Source organism: Oncorhynchus keta, chromosome 20, assembly GCF_023373465.1.
Source record: "Oncorhynchus keta strain PuntledgeMale-10-30-2019 chromosome 20, Oket_V2, whole genome shotgun sequence".
In the NCBI taxonomy this organism is placed as follows: domain Eukaryota; kingdom Metazoa; phylum Chordata; class Actinopteri; order Salmoniformes; family Salmonidae; genus Oncorhynchus; species Oncorhynchus keta.
The window spans coordinates 21,765,326-21,786,587 of NC_068440.1; the positions used below are offsets into that span (position 1 = coordinate 21,765,326).

General features: G+C 45.1%; 1 protein-coding gene across 1 annotated transcript; it reads left to right on the top strand.

Moving 5' to 3' along the window:
- The first annotated feature begins 3,826 nt into the window (after nucleotides 1-3,826).
- gpr3 (G protein-coupled receptor 3) lies at nucleotides 3,827-6,992 on the top strand. The gene is made up of 2 exons (XM_035794827.2): nucleotides 3,827-4,630; nucleotides 5,492-6,992. Exon 2 carries the CDS (start codon nucleotides 5,510-5,512, stop codon nucleotides 6,509-6,511), a length of 1,002 nt encoding a protein of 333 aa, XP_035650720.1. The 5' UTR covers nucleotides 3,827-4,630; nucleotides 5,492-5,509; the 3' UTR covers nucleotides 6,512-6,992.
- The last annotated feature ends 14,270 nt before the right edge of the window (nucleotides 6,993-21,262 follow it).

Sequence of the window (21,262 nt, forward strand, 5' to 3'; positions counted from 1 at the left end):
TGTATATATACAATGTGTTGTTAATTCCTGTCTATACATTGCTTTCTAACTGTATAATTAACATGTTGATTGACACACACACATTTCAATGAATAATGCTTTAAGTCAATAAACACTTGTCACCTTCACCTCATACAGACCCATGCCTTCTCCATCACATACACTCCTCCCACACACACAACCCAACCTCCTCTCCTCCTCTCCCTTCTCCTCCTCTACATCCTCTCCCTCCTCTCACACACACAACCCAACCTCCTCTCCTCCTCTCCCTTCTCCTCCTCTACATCCTCTCCCTCCTCCCACACACACAACCCAACCTCCTCTCCTCCTCTCCCTTCTCCTCCTCTACATCCTCTCCCTCCTCCCACACACACAACCCAACCTCCTCTCCTCCTCTCCCTTCTCCTCCTCTACATCCTCTCCCTCCTCCCACACACACAACCCAACCTCCTCTCCTCCTCTCCCTTCTCCTCCTCTACATCCTCGCCCTCCTCCCACACACAACCCAACCTCCTCTCCTCCTCTCCCTTCTCCTCCTCTACATCCTCTCCCTCCTCCCACACACACAACCCAACCTCCTCTCCTCCTCTCCCTTCTCCTCCTCTACATCCTCTCCCTCCTCCCACACACACAACCCAACCTCCTCTCCTCCTCTCCCTTCTCCTCCTCTACATCCTCTCCCTCCTCCCACACACACAACCCAACCTCCTCTCCTCCTCTCCCTTCTCCTCCTCTACATCCTCTCCCTCCTCTCACACACACAACCCAACCTCCTCTCCTCTCTCCCTTCTCCTCCTCTACATCCTCTCCCTCCTCCCACACACACAACCCAACCTCCTCTCCTCCTCTCCCTTCTCCTCCTCTACATCCTCTCCCTCCTCCCACACACACAACCCAACCTCCTCTCCTCCTCTCCCTTCTCCTCCTCTACATCCTCTCCCTCCTCCCACACACACAACCCAACCTCCTCTCCTCCTCTCCCTTCTCCTCCTCTACATCCTCTCCCTCCTCCCACACACACAACCCAACCTCCTCTCCTCCTCTCCCTTCTCCTCCTCTACATCCTCTCCCTCCTCCCACACACACAACCCAACCTCCTCTCCTCCTCTACATCCTCGCCCTCCTCCCACACACACAACCCAACCTCCTCTCCTCCTCTACATCCTCGCCCTCCTCCCACACACACAACCCAACCTCCTCTCCTCCTCTCCCTTCTCCTCCTCTCCTCCTCTCCCTTCTCCTCCTCTACATCCTCGCCCTCCTCTCACACATCGATTTGAGCTGGAGCGTCAAAGAGGTGTGTATGGGTGTGTGTGTATGAGGAGAGGCAGTATGTGTGCCTGTTAGATAACCAAGGAATATCCGCAGTCATATGAGCACGAGCTTGAGCTTCCCATTAACAGCTAATAAATCCCACCTGAGGGCAGTCAGACGGTAAGGAACAGATCTAACTGCCTGTCTCCTCTCTATCTATCCCATCTAGGTGTTAAAAGGTAGTGTAACAGAGGTGGTTCGGTGAACCACATATACTTGATTAGGAGGTTAATCACGCCTGAAACCTGAACACTTGCGTAAGCTCCCCTTTTTGCTGACTAGGCTTTTGCTCATCGGGTTACTGTGGTGCAACATGCTGAAGTACACTGAACAAAAATGTAAAAGTGTTGGTCTCGTGTTTCATGAGCTAAAATAAAAGAGCTGTTGCCAGATAATTGAATGTTTATTTCTCTACCATAAGCCACCTCCAACGTCATTGTAGAGATTTTGGCAGTAGTTCCATCGGGCCTCACAACTGCAGACCACGTGTAACCAGTCCAGCCAGGACCTCCACATCCGGCTTCTTCACCTGCGGGATCGTCTGAGACCAGCCACCTGGACAGCTGATGAAACTGTGGATTTGCATAACCAAATCCTTTCTGCACAAACTGTCAGAAACCATCTCAGAGAAGCTCATCTGCGTGCTCGTCGTCCTCACCAGGGTCTTGACCTGACAGCAGTTCGACGTCGTAACTGACTTCAGCGGGCAAATGCTCACCTTCGATGGCCACTGGCACGCTGGAGAAGTGTGCTCTTCACGGATTAACCTCATTTTCAACTGTGCGAGCCATTTGCTGATGTCCCCGTTGTGAACAGAGTGCCCCGTGGTGGTGGTGTGGTTATGGTATGGGCAGGCATAACAGACAACGAACACAATTGCATTTTATCAATGGCAATTTGAATGCACAGTGATACCTTGACGAGATCCTGAGGCCCGTTGTCGTGCCAGTCATCTGCTGCTCTCACCTCATATTTCAGCATGATAATGCATGGACCCATGATGCAAGGATGTGTACACAATTCCTGCAAGCTGAAAATGTCCCAGTTGTTCCATGGCCTGCATACTCACCAGACATGTCACCCATTGCATGTTTGGGATGCTCTGGATCGACATGTACGACAGCATGTTCAAGTTCCCGACAATATCCAGAAACTTTGAGCAGCCTTTGAAGAGGAGTGGGACAAAATTCCACAGGCCACAATCAACAGCCTGATCAACGGTATTGGAAGGAGATGTGTCGCACTGCATGGCTGGTTTTCTGATCCACGCCTCTACATTTTTTTTAATGTATCTCTGAAAAACAGATGCATATCTAATCACAGTGATGTGAAATCCATCGATTAGGGCCTAATGAATATATTTCAATTGACTGATTTCATTATATGAACTGTAACTCAGAAAAATATTTGAAATTATTGCAAGTTGTCTTTATATTTTTGTTCAGTGTCATATTCAGTGGCTGAATTATAACATCTCCCTCTCCCTCGTCTACCTCTCTCAGTCTTTCCTTCTAATGTGTAAATGACGTAATGCTATATATTTCTCCCAAAGAGAACCGGAAGTCAGTTTCCTTACATGGTTCTATGTCGACGAGAAAACGAGGGTCCCCCTCTCTGCGCAGTGCCGTGGCCCGTGCGTAATCACGTAGACACATTGCAGCAACCACTGCAGCCCACGCACGCTGTTTTGTATTACCGGGGAAACCAAGAATCTCAGTTGCCAGGTAAATCATCCATGACCGGGTTTCCCAGATATATCTATCAATCATCTCTCATCAGATAGCCTACATGATTAACCAATCAACATTAATCAGCTGTTCATGTTTCAAAATAGATAGTAAGCCTATACATGTTCAATTTCGTGCTTTTCAAAACACCCAAGGCCATGTAGGCCTAGAGAGAGATAGACATATAGCCTACGCACTTTTTCTCAAATCGAGACCTTGGGACTATAAGGTTCTATCTGATATTTAAAAAAAACAATTGTATAGTCATATTTAATTGATCTTTAGATGGTTCTTCATATATCTGTGAAGATAGATGTTTGAAAACATACATTTTAAGTGAAAAAATGAAAAACTAGAAAGTTGATGTTGTAATTCGATCATAATACATTTCTTAATAATGTACTTTGACTCTATATTGGTAAAATAGTGTTATTCTATCATTTATGTATTCAAATAGCTACAGTTGTCTTAATATCTTAATGTCTAATTCAGAAGTGTCATATAGAACCTTATAGCTGAACCCAGACTGACATTTCGGAGCCAGGATCGATCTGCGATTGCACCCCCCTAAAAAAACGGATTACAAATGTTACAAGATGTTGATACTCTGCACTTTAGGTACCTTTAAGAAAAAACAAAACACTACAAAACAGTTTTGAATTCTGGGATGTGAAAACTTTGATGCTCAATATCTCAGAACTATGCCTTGCGCATATAGGTCAAGAAATTATCATGTATGATTCATCCGAGACAAAGGGTGCTTAGCCAGTGACTCACCTTAGGACACTGCATGTAGGCTATTCATGCACTGAGATCCTATTTTGCTCTTGCTTATTGAATGACGTACACGTTTCTGTTAACTTTTCTAATTCTGCAGAGACAACTACACTTATGACCTCAAATGTTTTCTTATAGTCTTATTCAATACCGCCAAAAAATAAATGACAACAATCGATTATGCAAGCAAATTCTAGCATACAATTACGTTTCAGAACCTTGGACAGCTCCTCTAGGTGCGAGCCCCACTACGCTGCGAGCCCCCCTATACGCCCCCTTCTCAACCATTCACACTTACAATAATATTTACTGCGGTGTGTGTGTGTGTGTGTTTGTGTGTGTGCGCGTGCGTGCATGCGAGAGTTTCGGAAGCGCCTGTCCGAAATTTTTAAGGAAAAGTTGCGCGCGAGGCAAGCCGCAGTGGGAGGGGCGGGAAGCTGCCGCATTTTTCTGAATGAAATTACTCTACAGGAGCCCCCCATCCCACCCCACACTCCGGTCTCTCCGAGCGCCTCATTGGCTAAAGCCTGCCATCACTGACGTCAGTCAGACCTTCCCTAGTGAAGGAACATTCGCGCAGGAGATCCATCCAGTCATTCCGGTGTTCACCACCGGAGAAACGGAGACAACCTAATCGCAAGGAGGATATGTTATTACTCTGATGGGGACAGACAAGCCTTACTGAGATATTACCGACCATCGATATACCACGAGACAAGCTGGACACAGACAGCATCACGGCATCACAGTTTCCTGGATTCTCTGTCAACAGAGCTGATTTGAAAGAATCGTGATCAAGGTCTTGTTAGAAGGTAAGATCTTCTGTACTGTCTGTCTGTATGTCAGTCTGTGTGTGGGGGCAGTGTATGTAAACCTCAATTTATATCAGAGATAACGCATGAGGACATGGATTTCCAAGCTAGTGGGCATCTGTTACACACCACAAGGCACTGTAGGAGAAGAGTGGAGAAGAGACACCAGAAGGGCTGCATTCCAATTCTGTCTTCTCCACCTTCTATCTGGAGTGTGTACTCGTTCACTCCCCCTTGTATATTTAAAAGCATTGGCTAGACATACATATAGGCTAGACAGGGCTTTGTCATCATATATCTCTTACATTTCTTGAGGGGAGTGAACAAGTGCACACTTTGGAGAGAGAAGAGTAGATATCAGGCAATGAAATTAAATGGTCCCATAGTAATGTGAGGAGCATGCAAAGTCTCTCCTTTGAGATGAACCAGTATCACTGTGGTTCAAGTGCACTACCTCCTGTGCCATAAATGCCCAGACCTTTTGGCAGATGCCGAAGTGGCCTAAGACCCAAGAGAGGAAGCCACTGTAGACTATCGAGATGCAGGACAGGAGACGAGGAAAAGAAGCCACTGTAGACTATTGAGATGCAGGAGAGGAGACGAGGAAAATAAGCCACTGTAGACTATTGAGATGCAGGAGAAGAGACGAGGAGAGGAAGCCACTGTAGACTATTGAGATGCAGGAGAAGAGACGAGGAGAGGAATCTACTGTAGAGTAGATGCAGCACCAGTGCAGGGTGTCTGTCTGCTTCTGTTAAGTAACAATAACAAACCACATGCAGGAACAGAGGGAGACTTGCTACTAGTCTGTGACATTTTTTGTTAACATCTCTGTCTTCTCTCTCTCTCGCTCTCTCTCAGGTGTCGTGTGTGTGACTCATGATGACCCAGAATGACTCGGACATCTGGTTCGAGGAGTCTTCAGGTTCAGGGATGACTTCGCCCCTTTCCCAGCTGGACCAATCAGATCCCACAACCATTCCTGAGGCCTCTCCTCTCAGCCTATGGGGAGTGGCACTGTGCGTCTCCGGAACCCTCATTGTGTCCGAGAACACCATTGTAGTGGCGGCCATCTTGGCCACGCCTTCTCTCCGTGCTCCTGTCTTCCTGCTCCTCGCCAGCCTGGCATTGGCCGACCTGCTGGCGGGCGTGGCCTTGATCCTGCACTTCCTCTTCCTGTTCTGTGTGGAGCCCACGGATTGGTCAGATCTGATGACGTCAGGGCTTCTGGCGACATCACTGACCGCCTCCCTCCTCAGCCTGATGGGCGTGGCGCTGGACCGTTATCTGTCCCTAAGCCACGCCCTCACCTACGGCTCCCGCCACTCGCGTCGATGCGCCGCTGGTCTGCTAGCACTCGTCTGGCTGGGGTCATGTCTGATCGGCTTGGGCCCAATCCTGGGGTGGCACTGCCTCAATGACATCACATCCTGTTCCGTGGCGCGACCCCTGACCCGGACGTACCTGTCGTTGCTTTGTGGCGGCTTCCTGCTGGTCATCATGGTAACGCTGCAGCTATACACCGGGATCTGCCGCGTCGCTAGGCGGCACGCCCATGCCATCGCCACGCAGAGGCACTTCCTGCCTGACGACCAATCGTACAACAGCAAGCACGGGGGCCGGGGGAAGGGCCTATCTCGGCTGTTGTTAGTCCTCGGAGTGTTTGTCAGCTGCTGGACGCCCTTCGCCCTTTACGGTTTGCTGGGCGACGCATCTAGCTCGCCCCTGTATACGTACGCTACGTTAGTGCCGGCTGCAGGGAACTCTCTGCTCAACCCTCTGCTGTATAGCCTGAGGAACAGAGACATACGCAAGGTGCTGCTGCATGCCTGCTGTCCTCACAGACACACACACAACACACACAGGCCTGTTGACGTGTAGGATGGAGACACACATGGACACACACATATTGTCCCATATAACTGTAACGCATACAAATAGCACATCCTCATCATCACTTGCACTTCAGATAAGAAGCAATCAGAATGTACTGTTCCAGAAGGCAGCCATCTTGGAGTCAGCTGGAATAAGCTCTGTCATTGGCTGTGAGACCTGATGTACTGTATCATTTCATAATGTGCCTCATCCTCAACTAACATGAAGACAATCCACTCTGATGCAATCACAGAGGTGCAACTATCGTAATTAATCTGGGTCCTTGGTGGGACTATACTATGCTGCTGTCGGTGATCCGAAGGTCAAATGTAGAGTAACTTGAAGGACTCTTAAACTCTTATAAAGGGTTTGCACTAATACTGTAAAAGGCACCTCAACTATCTCTGAAAAGGTTTGAGTTTGCCAATGTTTTTTCAAATAAAATGTATGAATGTTGTCATTTTCTACTTCCTAAATAAAAACTACTTTATTTTGAACTAAAAGTGAAGTGGAGTCTCCTTCTTTCTATACGCACGCATGCATGCGCACACACACACAGATGTACTTGACTTAAGCCTGTTGACAATTGTCCTGCATCTCGGTTTGGAGCAAGTTTTCCCAGGTCACACCAGTTGAGGCCGCTCTCAGTCATTTCTGCCTGGACTTTCTGGGTTTCTGGGTCGCCCTCTGTTCCTTTTTCCCTGTGGGTTCCATTTCAACCACTGGGACAGATGTCATTTAAACGTCTATTCCACGTTGGTTCGATGTAATTTCATTGAAATGGTTCAACCAGTGGGCAGGGACTGGCGAGTGATGATGGTGGTCGGTTTCTGAAGGGTGTCCAGCTCCACTCATCTTTTTATTTTTCAGGAGGATCTTGAACATGGTGGATGACTGTAAAGCTGAAAAATGTGGACCTGTGGGAGAAGCCATTGACCTACACAAACGTTTTAAATATTTTCTATGAATCCACAAATCACATTACAGTTGAGAAGGATTCAACCATTTCATAGGTAATGGATATACAACACAAGATGTTGGTGGCACCTTAACTGGGGGAGGACGGGCTCGTGGTAACGGCTGGAGCAGAATAAGTAGAATGGTATCAAATACATTGCCATTTCCTTCATCGTTCCAGCCATTATTATGAGCCATCCTCCCCTCAGTAGCCTCCACTGATATACAGTATTGACACATGGTTACAGAAAGATTCTTGTTCTCCATTCAGAAAGGCTACCCATGACACCTGACACAGAGCAGTACCTCGCTAGCTGCTTTGCCTTTTTCCTATGCAGGCCTGCAAGCTGAAGGCCACGCACTGTCAGCCTATGTACATGGCCAAGACTCCCAAATATCAGCACTACAAGTTTACACTGATAACCTGGTATGTCAGCAACTTGTCAGCAAAGGCCTGCTCCACTTACGGGTGAAAATAGCAACCCACTTCCAATATGAGCACTTCCCTCCGGCCTCTCTCACAACAACACTATCTGAACCCCTCCCTCTGGCCTCCCTCCAGCACCTCCCTCCGGCCTCTCTCACAACAACACTATCTGAACCCCTCCCTCTGGCCTCCCTCCAGCACCTCCCTCCGGCCTCTCTCACAACAACACTATCTGAACCCCTCCCACTGGCCTCCCTCCAGCACCTCCCTCCAGCCTCAATCACAACAACACTATCTGAACTCCTCCCTCTGGCCTCCCTCCAGCACCTCCCTCCAGCCTCAATCACAACAACACTATCTGAACCCCTCCCTCTGGCCTCCCTCCAGCACTTCCCTCCGGCCTCTCTCACAACAACACTATCTGAACCCCTCCCTCTGGCCTCCCTCCAGTACCTCCCTCCGGCCTCTCTCACAACAACACTATCTGAACCCCTCCCTCTGGCCTCCCTCCAGCACCTCCCTCCGGCCTCTCTCACAACAACACTATCTGAACCCCTCCCTCTGGCCTCCCTCCAGTACCTCCCTCCGGCCTCTCTCACAACAACACTATCTGAACCCCTCCCTCTGGCCTCCCTCCAGCACCTCCCTCCAGCCTCAATCACAACAACACTATCTGAACCCCTCCCTCCGGCCTCCCTCACAACAACACTATCTGAACCCCTCCCTCTGGCCTCCCTCCAGCACCTCCCTCCGGCCTCCCTCACAACAACACTATCTGAACCCCTCCCTCTGGCCTCCCTCCAGTACCTCCCTCCGGCCTCCCTCACAACAACACTATCTGAACCCCTCCCTCTGGCCTCCCACCAGCACCTCCCTCCGGCCTCCCTCACAACAACACTATCTGAACCCCTCCCTCTGGCCTCCCTACAGCACCTCCCTCCAGCCTCCCCCACAGCAACAACAACATCTGACATATTTGGTATACAAGAAAACATCATCAACATGCAGGAATATGCACTGATGGTGTTACTGCCTATCTCACCTCATTAACTATCAGGTTGACAAAGTGGGCATGTCCAACGATGTATACGTCCTTGTATGAACAGCAACCACTAACAATATGTGAAACAGACTCCATTACATTTGACTCATGTAAGATACAAAACGGATCATGGTTTGCAGGGTACCAGAGTGCTAGGTTGTATTTTGTTGGTAGAACCTGAAGCCTTAACAGTGGTGTGAGTGTCCTTGCCAATAGCAGCTTTCTGGTACATGGGATGGTAGCTGGTGGGTGGAGAGAACAAGTTGAAGAGCTTGACCATGAGTATTCAATCAGGCTTGATATGATTGACATTTCCCCTCTGCCTGTGGTCATGAAGCTAAAGGCTGTGAGAGAAGTGGCTTTAGCAAAGGTTCAACATCTGTTTGCCAATGTGCATATCCCACAGAAGGTTTTAAGGGAAATAAAGTGGTGAGAAAGTGTCTATCCCTAAACACACACACCACACGTGAAGTTATTTTCCTGAGCCCAAAAAAGGGAGGGGTTTGGGTGTCTTGAATGGAGGATTTAAATATTTATAACCCAGTGTGAATATTCATGATGTTCTCTGTGAAGTGTCAGAACACACATGCATACACACATAGGGCGCCTTCCTCAATTAAGGCGAGGCGATGCAACAACCAATGGGCGAACTCTACCGGTTCACGCATAGACCAAAAAAGGTATCCAGAGACAGAAGAGAAAGCGAGACACCCCTCTCAAAAGTTATTTTCTGGTTCAATGAAAGTTCAATGAAAGTCAATGAACTAAGTAGACCAGACCCAGCCGTGGTCATAATCTTAGAGCATGAATATAAAATGCTAATATCTTCAGCTGTGAGTGATGACAAAAATTGGCCTTGGTGACAATTTAAATAATTTTGGAATTTGACTTCTCTGTGGGATCGTCTCTATTGGAATTGTCTTTTTCGGCCAGGATTTAGTTAAACTGCAGCACTGAAGCAATACTGTAGGTGTAGTCGAAAGCGTGCTTCCAGACTGGAACCTTGGGCCCTTGGTCTCAACCGCCGAGCTCATGCAGCAACGCTGCTCAATGACCAAAATATTTTTTGGCGGAAAAACAGAGCGGAGCATCAATAGTTATGCTAATTATCTACATTTACGTTGGAGGTGTGAATTGCATGCCATTATCACTGCTATGTGACAGGTAGCCTAGAATCCACATTAGCCTAGCCATTAGCCTAGCCATTAGCCTAGCCTAGCCATTAGCCCAAACAAAGAAAACAATGTTTGTGCATCCAGGTATACTTATATGGGTGAATCAACTTATTTTTATAGACATTATTTCATATGATTTAATACATGTTATTAACAAAGTTTGCTCCATTTGAAGTATAAATAAGTGATAATGCCGAGAAGCCGTGTTTGGAGGATATATTTTCACGGGTGTTGTCATCGAGGGCCGGCAAACCGTGCCAATATATCCTGGCTTCAAACACTGGCTTCAAGGGCATTATCAATTTTATACAGGGTTGGGTAGGTTACTTTCTAAATGTAATTCATTACAGTTACTAGTTACGTGTTAAATTGTAATCAGTAACATAACTTTTGGACTTCCCAAACTCAGAGTGCTCCTAATCTCAGTTTGTTACATTCAGTTACTTTTAGATTACTTTCCCCTTAAGAGGCATTAGAAGACAAAAATGTATGTTACCAATTGAACTACATTTAATGCAGGATAAATCAATGTTAAAGTTTACATAGCTGGCCATATATGGATATTACATTTCTCTACATGTTCTCTCTACTACCGCATGGCAAGCGGTACCGGAGTGCCAAGTCTAGGACAAAAAGGCTTCTCAACAGTTTTTACCCCCAAGCCATAAGACTCCTGAACAGGTAACCAAATGGCTACCCGGACTATTTGCATTGTGTGCCCCCCCCTCTTTTTACGATGCTGCTACTCTCTGTTTATCTTATATGCATAGTCACTTTAACTATACATTCATGTACATACTACCTCAATTGGCCCGACCAACCAGTGCTCCCCCGCACATTGGCTAACCAGGCTATCTGCATTGTGTCCCACCCGCCACCCATCAACCCCTCTTTTACCCTACTCCTACTCTCTGTTTATCATACAGTGAGGGAAAAAAGTATTTGATCCCCTGCTGATTTTGTACGTTTGCCCACTGACAAAGAAATGATCAGTCTATAATTTTAATGGTAGGTTTATTTGAACAGTGAGAGACAGAATAACAACAACAAAATCCAGAAAAACATGTCATAAATGTTATAAATTTATTTGCATTTTAATGAGGGAAATAAGTATTTGACCCCCTCTCAATCAGAAAGATTTCTGGCTCCCAGGTGTCTTTTATAAGGTAACGAGCTGAGATTAGGAGCACACTCTTAAAGGGAGTGCTCCTAATCTCAGTTTGTTACCTGTATAAAAGACACCTGTCCACAGAAGCAATCAATCAATCAGATTCCAAACTCTCCACCATGGCCAAGACCAAAGAGCTCTCCAAGGATGTCAGGGACAAGATTGTAGACCTACACAAGGCTGGAATGGGCTACAAGACCATCGCCAAGCAGCTCGGTGAGAAGGTGACAACAGTTGGTGCGAATATTCGCAAATGGAAGAAACACAAAAGAACTGTCAATCTCCTTCGGCCTGGGGCTCCATGCAAGATCTCACCTTGTGGAGTTGCAATGATCATGAGAACGGTGAGGAATCAGCCCAGAACTACACAGGAGGATCTTGTCAATGATCTCAAGGCAGCTGGGACCATAGTCACCAAGAAAACAATTGGTAACACACTACGCCGTGAAGGACTGAAATCCTGCAGCGCACGCAAGGTCCCCATGCTCAAGAAAGCACATATACATGCCCATCTGAAGTTTGCCAATGAACATCTGAATAATTCAGAGGACAACTGGGTGAAAGTGTTGTGGTCAGATGAGACCAAAATGGAGCTCAACTCAACTCGCTGTGTTTGGAGAAGGAGGAATGCTGCCCATGACCCCAAGAACACCATCCCCACCGTCAAACATGGAGGTGGAAACATTATGGGGGTGTTTTTCTGCTAAGGGGACAGGACAACTTCACCGCATCAAAGGGATGATGGACAGGGCCATGTTCCATCAAATCCTGAGTGAGAACCTCCTTCCCTCAGCCAGGGCATTGAAAATGGGTCGTGGATCGGTATTCCAGCCTGACAATGACCCAAGGCAACAAAGGAGTGGCTCAAGAAGAAGCACATTAAGGTCCTGGAGTGGCCTAGCCAGTCTCCAGGCCTTATTCCCGCAGAAAATCTGTGGAGGGAGCTGAAGGTTCGAGTTGCCAAACGAAACCTTAATGACTTGGAGACCATCTGCAAAGAGGAGAGGGACAAAATCCCTCCTGAGATGTGGGCAAACCTGGTGGCCAACTACAAGAAACGTCTGATCTCTGTGATTTCCAACAAGGGTTTTGCCACCAAGTACTAAGTCATGTTTTGCAGAGGGGTCAAATACTTATTTCCCTCATCCCTCACTGTCTCTCACTGTTCAAATAAACCTACCATTAAAATTATAGACTGATAATTTCTTTATCAGTGGGCAAATGTACAAAATCAGCAGGGGATCAAATACTTTTTTCCCTCACTGTTTATGCATAGTCCCTTTAACCATGTCTACATGTACATACTACCTCAAGCAGCCTGACTAACCCGTGTCTGTATGTAGCCTCGCTACTTTTATCGCCTCGCTACTGTATATAGCCTGTCTTTTTACTATTGTTCACCTAATACCTTTTTTTCACTATTGGTTAGAGACTATAAGTAAGCATACACCTATAAGTTCTACACCTGTTGTATTCAGCGCACGTGACAAATAAACTTTGATTTGAAACAAATGCGACTGCTGTCATGACTGTTGTTGACTAGGCTAGCATTAGACACTGGACAACTTTGTTGCAACTCTAGGTAACTAGCTAATTGCGTCTGTAGTGTTTTGTGTAACATCTCCCAGCAAATAATGTTAGCAAGCAACTCAACTGCAACTAAAATTGCTACATAGTTTATCTGTGTACTCCTGTTATTAGGTAGTTACTGTAGCGACCTTCCACCTCAGATAGTCAAGTACTGTAATACATTTTGTTGACAGATTTGATTTTGTAATGTTTTGATAGCTCCACCTCATTTAGCTAGACTGAAGTTAACATAGCTAATGTTTGCTGAAAAGTATGTGTGTGTGTGTGTGTGTGTGTGTGTGTGTGTGTGTGTGTGTGTGTGTGTGTGTGTGTGTGTGTGTGTGTGTGTGTGTGTGTGTGTGTGTGTGTGTGTGTGTGTGTGTGTGTGTGTGTGTAAACCATACAAGACAGGTAGCTTGTTAATGCCAACTGATATATTTGGGTTCAGTTGGCTTAACAAAAAGTTTGTGTGTTTTCAGAATGACATCTTCATCCATGAAAAAGTTTTCATCCTGTAGGAGACTGTGCAGGAGGCAGAGGAGGCACATTCAAATCCATGTTATTTCTAAGGCTATTGTTTATTTCAAGACACCGCCTTAATTATTTTCTACCAACAGGAAAGAACGGTTCGTACAGCATGCCAAACTGACCACTGGGTGCCAGAGTGTTCCTGTGCTGCAGTGGAGAAGAGGTCCACCAGGACCATCACTAAAGGGCGCGGGGCCCAGCTAGATTGCGCTCACAACCATCAGTATACAACCGAGTCCTGCCCCTATATGCCACAGATGAAGCTGACGGAGAGTGAGATCAGTGAAGAACAGAACTCGCTGTGTGAACCTGAGAGCTCAGAATCACAATCATCACAGTGCAAGCCAAAATATACTATGGATCACTTTGGGGGAGCGGGCTGGTGTTCCGAGAATGGGGAAGGACCAGGCCATTCAACAGCGAATTAAAAGATACACCCATCAATAAAGGGAATCAGAGTGGAATTGGTTTTCCACTGTTTTTCAATTTTTTTTACCTGTTTCAACAGACCTGCTACCTTGTCCCGGTCCTGCTGTTTCAACAGACCTGCTACCTTGTCCCGGTCCTGCTGTTTCAACAGACCTGCTACCTTGTCCCGGTCCTGCTGTTTCAACAGACCTGCTACCTTGTCCCGGTCCTGCTGTTTCAACAGACCTGCTACCTTGTCCCGGTCCTGCTGTTTCAACAGACCTGCTACCTTGTCCCGGTCCTGCTGTTTCAACAGACCTGCTACCTTGTCCCGGTCCTGCTGTTTCAACAGACCTGCTACCTTGTCCCGGTCCTGCTGTTTCGACTCTCTCTCAACCTATGAATGCTCAGCTATGAAAAGCAATTTGCTCCTGAGGTGCTGAACTGTTGCACCCTATATAACCACTGTGGTTATTATTTTCATGTAAAAAGGGCTTTTGTAAAATACATTTGAAACTTATAGACAGAGCTATAGATGCAAGGACTGACCATCCATGATATCAAAATTGAAATCCTGTTTCTGTGATCTATTTCCACCACCATCTACCCAGTTTGCTTTAGATAAAGGCGTCTGCTAAATGGCATACATTATTAAAGTCTACTTTGACTGTGCCAACTGGCTGCCCAGTGTAGTTACCATTCCTTTCCAATAGATGGCAGCCAAAGCTAGTTGAAGTCACTATAGCCACAGGGACACGGGTTTAGTGCGCTTTGAAAGTCGTTTTTATCTTCAAATCAAGTGTATCTGGTTATGCTTGAACCAGTTGTTGTAGTGGACAAGCTAACTAATACTATTTTTACATAAGGTGCCGGCATTAGGTCTTGAAAAAAAATTACAGCAGGCTAGATTTACTAAATTAACTGGTTTTATTCAAACCCTGTGTAAATGCCTTTGTTTCTACATTGCGTGCCTTATGGAAGAAACGACACACGCAGGGATGAGACGGCGTTCACCTCGTCCAATTCTCCCCTGTGCCCATAGGGTGAACTGGCGATAAACTGCCAGCCTGTGTGCTCTGCAAACAAAATCACAATGTATTTATAATGAACACGCCCCATTATTGTTTAGAATGAGATTTCATGAATCATGACGCTGTCTGCGATTCGAACTCCGGTCGTATAATCAAAACGTAAATGTGTTACCATCACGCCAAACAACGCTAGTGATAAACACCATTGTAGGATACTGATTATATATACTGAGCACCTACCCACTATTGATATTAACCTTAAACAATATATAATCAAGCAACATTTCAGCAATTATTTAACAGGTATATCTGCTGCTGACTGGTCGAGTAACCACTTCTGCCAGGAAGTACTTCATAAGGATTAGTGGTGCATGTATGTATACTCGATAGCTGTAAATTGCTGCGTGTCGCTCCAGCACGCCCACCATTGTGACTCGCTGGTGGGCGTGCTGGCAGCATATAGCAGCATGTTGGATCGTGTGTCAAAAATGCATCATAGCACGTTTGTATGGTCTGGTTATTAAATGGGTACATAGTTCAATAGTAATATCATCTAAAACTCAAATGAGACAGATAGTTGGCTAGCTAGCTATCTAGCAAACTTCGCATACTGTATAGATAGCTAGCTAAGTTAATTAAATATCACCAGCTACCAAACTTCATATTAGCTAGCTATCTTGATGTATTTACCACTGTAAAAAACTAACTCAAAATGCATTTATAGGTAGCGAGCTAACAGCCATGGAGGAGGGTGAAAGGATAGCAGCCCCAACTGGCAAAGTGAGAGAGTAGGCTATTCTGGACAGGGCAGGTACTTTTGTGTAGTTCCTGTCCCTATACGTTTAGTTTAGTTTAGTTTATTTTTTATTTTTACAGGGACAGTGCACATTAATCAACGTTTCAGTAAATGTGCCGGTTTTAGTCAGCCGGCTAATTTTCAACCGCAGTCCCTGGACAGGTTATTAAAAACAATTATTATATAGACAATAGCACCATAGAACAAGCAAGACATAGCAACATAGGACAAGCAAGACATAGCATACAGACAGAGCAACATAGGACAAGCAAGACGTAGCATACAGACAGAGCAACATAGAACAAAAAGCAGCAAGACAAATTTCATAAAAGCAACAAAGTGTTTCCACACCTCACAAGCTACAGGCAACAGACAACATGGAAAGCGGCAACACACAGCTAGGGACCATGTACACAAATCTGATTGACCTTTAGCCATGTCTTCAAGCATTTTGTGAAAGTGTGATATGTGGTGCAGTTATGTGTGTCTGATGGCAGTGTATTCCAGACATGGGAAGCTCTCACAGAGAATGCAGATTTACTAAAGGTGCTTTTCCTTAGGGGAACTATACAGTCACCTCTCATGGCAGACCTTGTGGATCTGCTGCCATATGTCTGGGTTTTCTGTTTAACAAAAATATTGAGTGGAGGGGGAGCCAGGCCATTAAGGATCTTGAATACAAGACATGCGTCGGTGTATTGCACAAGATTTTCCCAACCCAAGAGCTCATGCTTTCTAAGGATGTGACAATGATGATGGCTATTGGGCTTCCTATCAAGCACTTTGAGAGCCTGTTTGTAGACAGACTGAATAGGTTGTAATGTTGTACAGCAAGCTTGGGCCCAACTAGTCAAGCAGTATGTTAAGTGGGGGAGTATCATAGAGTTGGTCCTTCTGTAGCTCAGTTGGTAGAGCATGGCGCTTATAACGCCAGGGTAGTGGGTTCGATCCCCGGGACCACCCATACGTAGAATGTATGCACACATGACTGTAAGTCGCTTTGGATAAAAGCGTCTGCTAAATGGCATATATTAGTTGAAGTACAGTTTTGCTACCTCTGTAGTCAAACAATTTCGTATAAATCGGAAATGAGCTAGGTTGAATTTAGTTATTTGAATGACCTTTTTCACATGCTTTTTAAAAGAGAGGTTGGAATCAAGTATGATGCCAAGGTACTTAAAATCGGATACCACCTGGAGCTTCTCCCCTGACACATAGACATCTGGCTCAGTAGCATCTGTTGCCCTCTTTGTGAAGAACATGCAAACAGTGTTTTTCACATTGAGATGCAAACACGAGTCACTGAGCCACTTTGTAACCTGGACCATTACAGTAGTGAGTTCTTGTGCAGCTTGTTGTTTGCTCTTTGCATGCACATATATCACTGTATCATCTGCATACATTTGAACTTCAGACCCAGTACAGACAGAAGGCAGATCATTAATGTACAGGCTGAACAGGAGGGGCCCCAGTATTGACCCTTGGGGCACGCCCACATCATAGCTACGAGTGGGCGACAGCTCATTGCTCACTCTGACACACTGAGTTCTGCCTTCAAGGTATGATTTCATCCATCTCAAGGCATCAGGGGAAAAGTTGAACTTGGAAGATTTTGTGATGAGAATCTCATGGTTAACAGTATCAAAAGCCGTCCTTAGGTCCAGAAACACAGCCCCAACAGCACCCCCTTTGTCCATCTTGGACTTCACATTTTCCAGAAGAAAGCAGTTGGCCGTTTCTGTGGAGTGTTTCGCTCTGAAGCCAAACTGCATGGAGTGTAATGTGAAGGGGCTGTTGTTGAGGTGGGCAATCAGTTGTTCTGCTACACACTTTTCAAAAACCTTTGACACCACAGGTAGTAAGTATACTAATGGGCCTGTAGTTACTCACGTCAGCAGGGTCGTCTGATTTAAAGATGGCCGTTATTATGGCCGACTTCCATACCCTTGGAGTGAGGACGGAGATAATAGTAACATAATATTCAGTTCGGTGTAATTTGACTATAATGAAGTCTGTTTCTTGTGAGGTTTTCTGTCCTCAGATAAAGAAGGCTATGAAATTGTGTCTACATATGAAGAGCAGTGATTCTCAGTTCTGGTCCTAGGGACTCAAATGGGTGCCAATTCTTTGTTTTTGTCTTAGCACTGCACAGCTGATTCAAATGATCAACTCATCATCAAGCTTCAAGTGGTATTTATGTATTCATTTGTGATGCTATCCTTAATATGATCATGTTATTGTCACATGCTACACATGCACATACAGTTGAAGTCAGAAGTTTACTTACACTTAGGTTGGAGTCATTAAAACTAGTTTTTCAACCACTCCACACATTTCTTGTTAACAAACTATAGTTTTGACAAGTCGGTTAGGACATACAGTGGGGCAAAAAAGTATTTAGTCAGCCACCAATTGTGCAAGTTCTCCCACTTAAAAAGATGAGAGAGGCCTGTAATTTTCATCATAGGTACACTTCAACTATGACAGACAAAATGAGGGGGAAACATCCAGAAAATCACATTGTAGGATTTTTTATGAATTTATTTGCAAATTATGGTGGAAAATAAGTATTTGGTCACCTACAAACAAGCAAGATTTCTGGCTCTCACAGACCTGTAACTTCTTTAAGAGGCTCCTCTGTCCTCCACTCGTTACCTGTATTAATGGCACCTATTTGAACTTGTTATCAGTATAAAATACACCTGTCCACAACCTCAAACAGTCACACTCCAAACTCCACTATGGCCAAGACCAAAGAGCTGTCAAAGGACACCAGAAACAAAATTGTAGACCTGCACCAGGCTGGGAAGACTGCATCTGCAATAGGTAAGCAGCTTGGTTTGAAGAAATCAAATGTGGGAGCAATTATTAGGAAATGGAAGACATACCAGACCACTGATAATCTCCCTCGATCTGGGGCTCCACGCAAGATCTCACCCCGTGGGGTCAAAATGATCACAAGAACGGTGAGCGAAAATCCCAGAATCACACGGGGGGACCTAGTGAATGACCTGCAGAGAGCTGGGACCAAAGTACCAAAGCCTACCATCAGTAACACACTACGCCACCAGGGACTCAAATCCTGCAGTGCCAGACGTGTCCCCCTGCTTAAGCCAGTACATGTCCAGGCCCGTTTGAAGTTTGCTAGAGAGCATTTGGATGATCCAGAAGAAGATTGGGAGAATGTCATATGGTCAGATGAAACCAAAATATAACTTTTTGGTAAAAACTAAACTCGTCGTGTTTGGAGGACAAAGAATGCCGAGTTGCATCCAAAGAACACCATACCTACTGTGAAGCATGGGGGTGGAAACATCATGCTTTGGGTCTGTTTTTCTGCAAAGGGACCAGGACGACTGATCCGTGTAAAGGAAAGAATGAATGGGGCCATGTATCGTGAGATTTTGAGTGAAAACCTCCTTCCATCAGCAAGGGCATTGAAGATGAAACGTGGCTGGGTCTTTCAGCATGACAATGATCCCAAACACACCGCCCGGGCAAAAAAAGGAGGGGCTTCGTAAGAAGCATTTCAAGTTCCTGGAGTGGCCTAGCCAGTCTCCAGATCTCAACCCCATAGAAGAATTTGGAGGGATTTGAAAGTCTGTGTTGCCCAGCAACAGCCCCAAAACATCACTGCTCTAGAGGAGATCTGCATGGAGGAATGGGCCAAAATACCAGCAACAGTGTGTGAAAATCTTGTGAAGACTTACAGAAAACGTTTGACCTCTGTCATTGCCAACAAAGGGTATATATAACAAAGTATTGAGATAAACTTTTGTTATTGACCAAATACTTATTTTCTACCATAATTTGCAAATAAATTCATTAAAAATCCTACAATGTGATTTTCTGGATTTTTTTCTTCTCATTTTGTCTGTCATAGTTGAAGTGTACCTATGATGAAAATTACAGGCCTCTCTCCTCTTTTTAAGTGGGAGAACTTGCACAATTGGTGGCTGACTAAATGCTTTTTTTGGCCCACTGTATATATGACTTGCATCCATGGCACAAAGTTATATTATATTATACTCAATCCATAGGCTTCATTAATGTAATGTTATTCAGACTGGTTTGAAGTTAATACAACTGGCTATGATATCTGATTTTCATATCTAGGTTCTGAACTAATATGTATACCAAACGTTTGGGTACATATACAGATCTGCGAGATAGCTAGCTACACATCCATAGGCATACAGGGATTTTATCCTCCACTTCACAATAAGCAAGAACATAGCTATCTACGTTATTTAATCTATCTGCATTTCATGAAATATATCAGCAAGGGAAGCTTAAATTGTACATTCAATTTGCAGTTAATGCTTTAGCTAGCTAGATTCTTTACAGTGGCTTGCGAAAGTTTTCACCCCCTTGGCATTTTTCCTATTTTGTTGCCTTACAACCTGGAAGTAAAACAGATTTTGGGGGGTTTGTATATCATTTGATTTACACAACATGCCTAACACTTTGAACATGAAAAATGTTTTTTTGTGAAACAAACAAGAATTAAGACTAAAAACTTGAGAGTGCATAACTATTCAAACCCCTAAAGTCAATACTTTATAGAGCCACCTTTTGCAGCAATTACAGCTGCAAGTCTCTTGGGGTATGTCTCTATAAGCTTGGCACTTCTAGCCACTGGGATTTTTACCCAAAACTGCTCCAGCTCCTTCAAGTTGGATGGGTTCCACTGGTGTACAGCAATCTTTAAGTCATACCACAGATTCTGAATTGGATTAAGGTCTGGGCTTTGACTAGACCATTCCAAGACATTTAAATGTTCCCCTTAAACCACTTGAGTGTTGCTTTAGCAGTATGCTTAGGGTCATTGTCCAGCTGGAAGGGGAACCTCCATCCCAGTGTTAAATCTTTGGAGGACTGAAACAGGTTTCCCTCATGAATTTCCCTTTATTTAGCGGCATCCATCATTCCTTCAATTCTGACCAATTTCCAGTCCCTGCCGATGAAAAACATCCCCTGCTGTGGGGATGATGTTCTCGGGGTGATGAGAGGTGTTGGGTTTGCGCCAGACATAGCCTTTTCCTTGATGGATAAAAACCTAAATTATAGTCTCATTTGACCAGAGTACCTTCTTCCATATGTTTGGGGAGTCTCCCACATGCCTTTTGGCGAACACCAAACGTGTTTGCTTAGTTTTTGCTTTAAGAAATTGCTTTTTCTGGCCACTTTCGTAAAGCCCAACTTTAAAGTGGCTTAAAGTGGTCCTATGGACAGATACCCCAATCTCCGCTGTGGAGGTTTGCAACTACTTCAGGGTTATCTTTGGTATCTTTGTTGCCTCTCTGAGTAATGCCCTCATTGCCTGGTTCGTGAGTTTTGGTGGGCGGCCCTCTCTTGGCAGGTTTGTTGTGGTGCCATATTCTTTCAATTTTTTAATAAAGGATTTAATTGTGCTCCGTGGGATGTTCAAAGTTTCTGGTATTTTTTTATAACCCAACCCGGATCTGTACTTCTCCACAACTTTGTCCCTGACCTCATTGGTCTTCATGGTGCCGCTTGCTTGGTGGTCTCCCTTGCTTAGTGGTGTTGCAGACTCTGGGGCATTTCAGAACAGGTGTATATATACTGAGATCATGTGACAGATCATGTGACATGTTAGATTGAACAAAGGTGGACTTTATTTAACTAATTATGT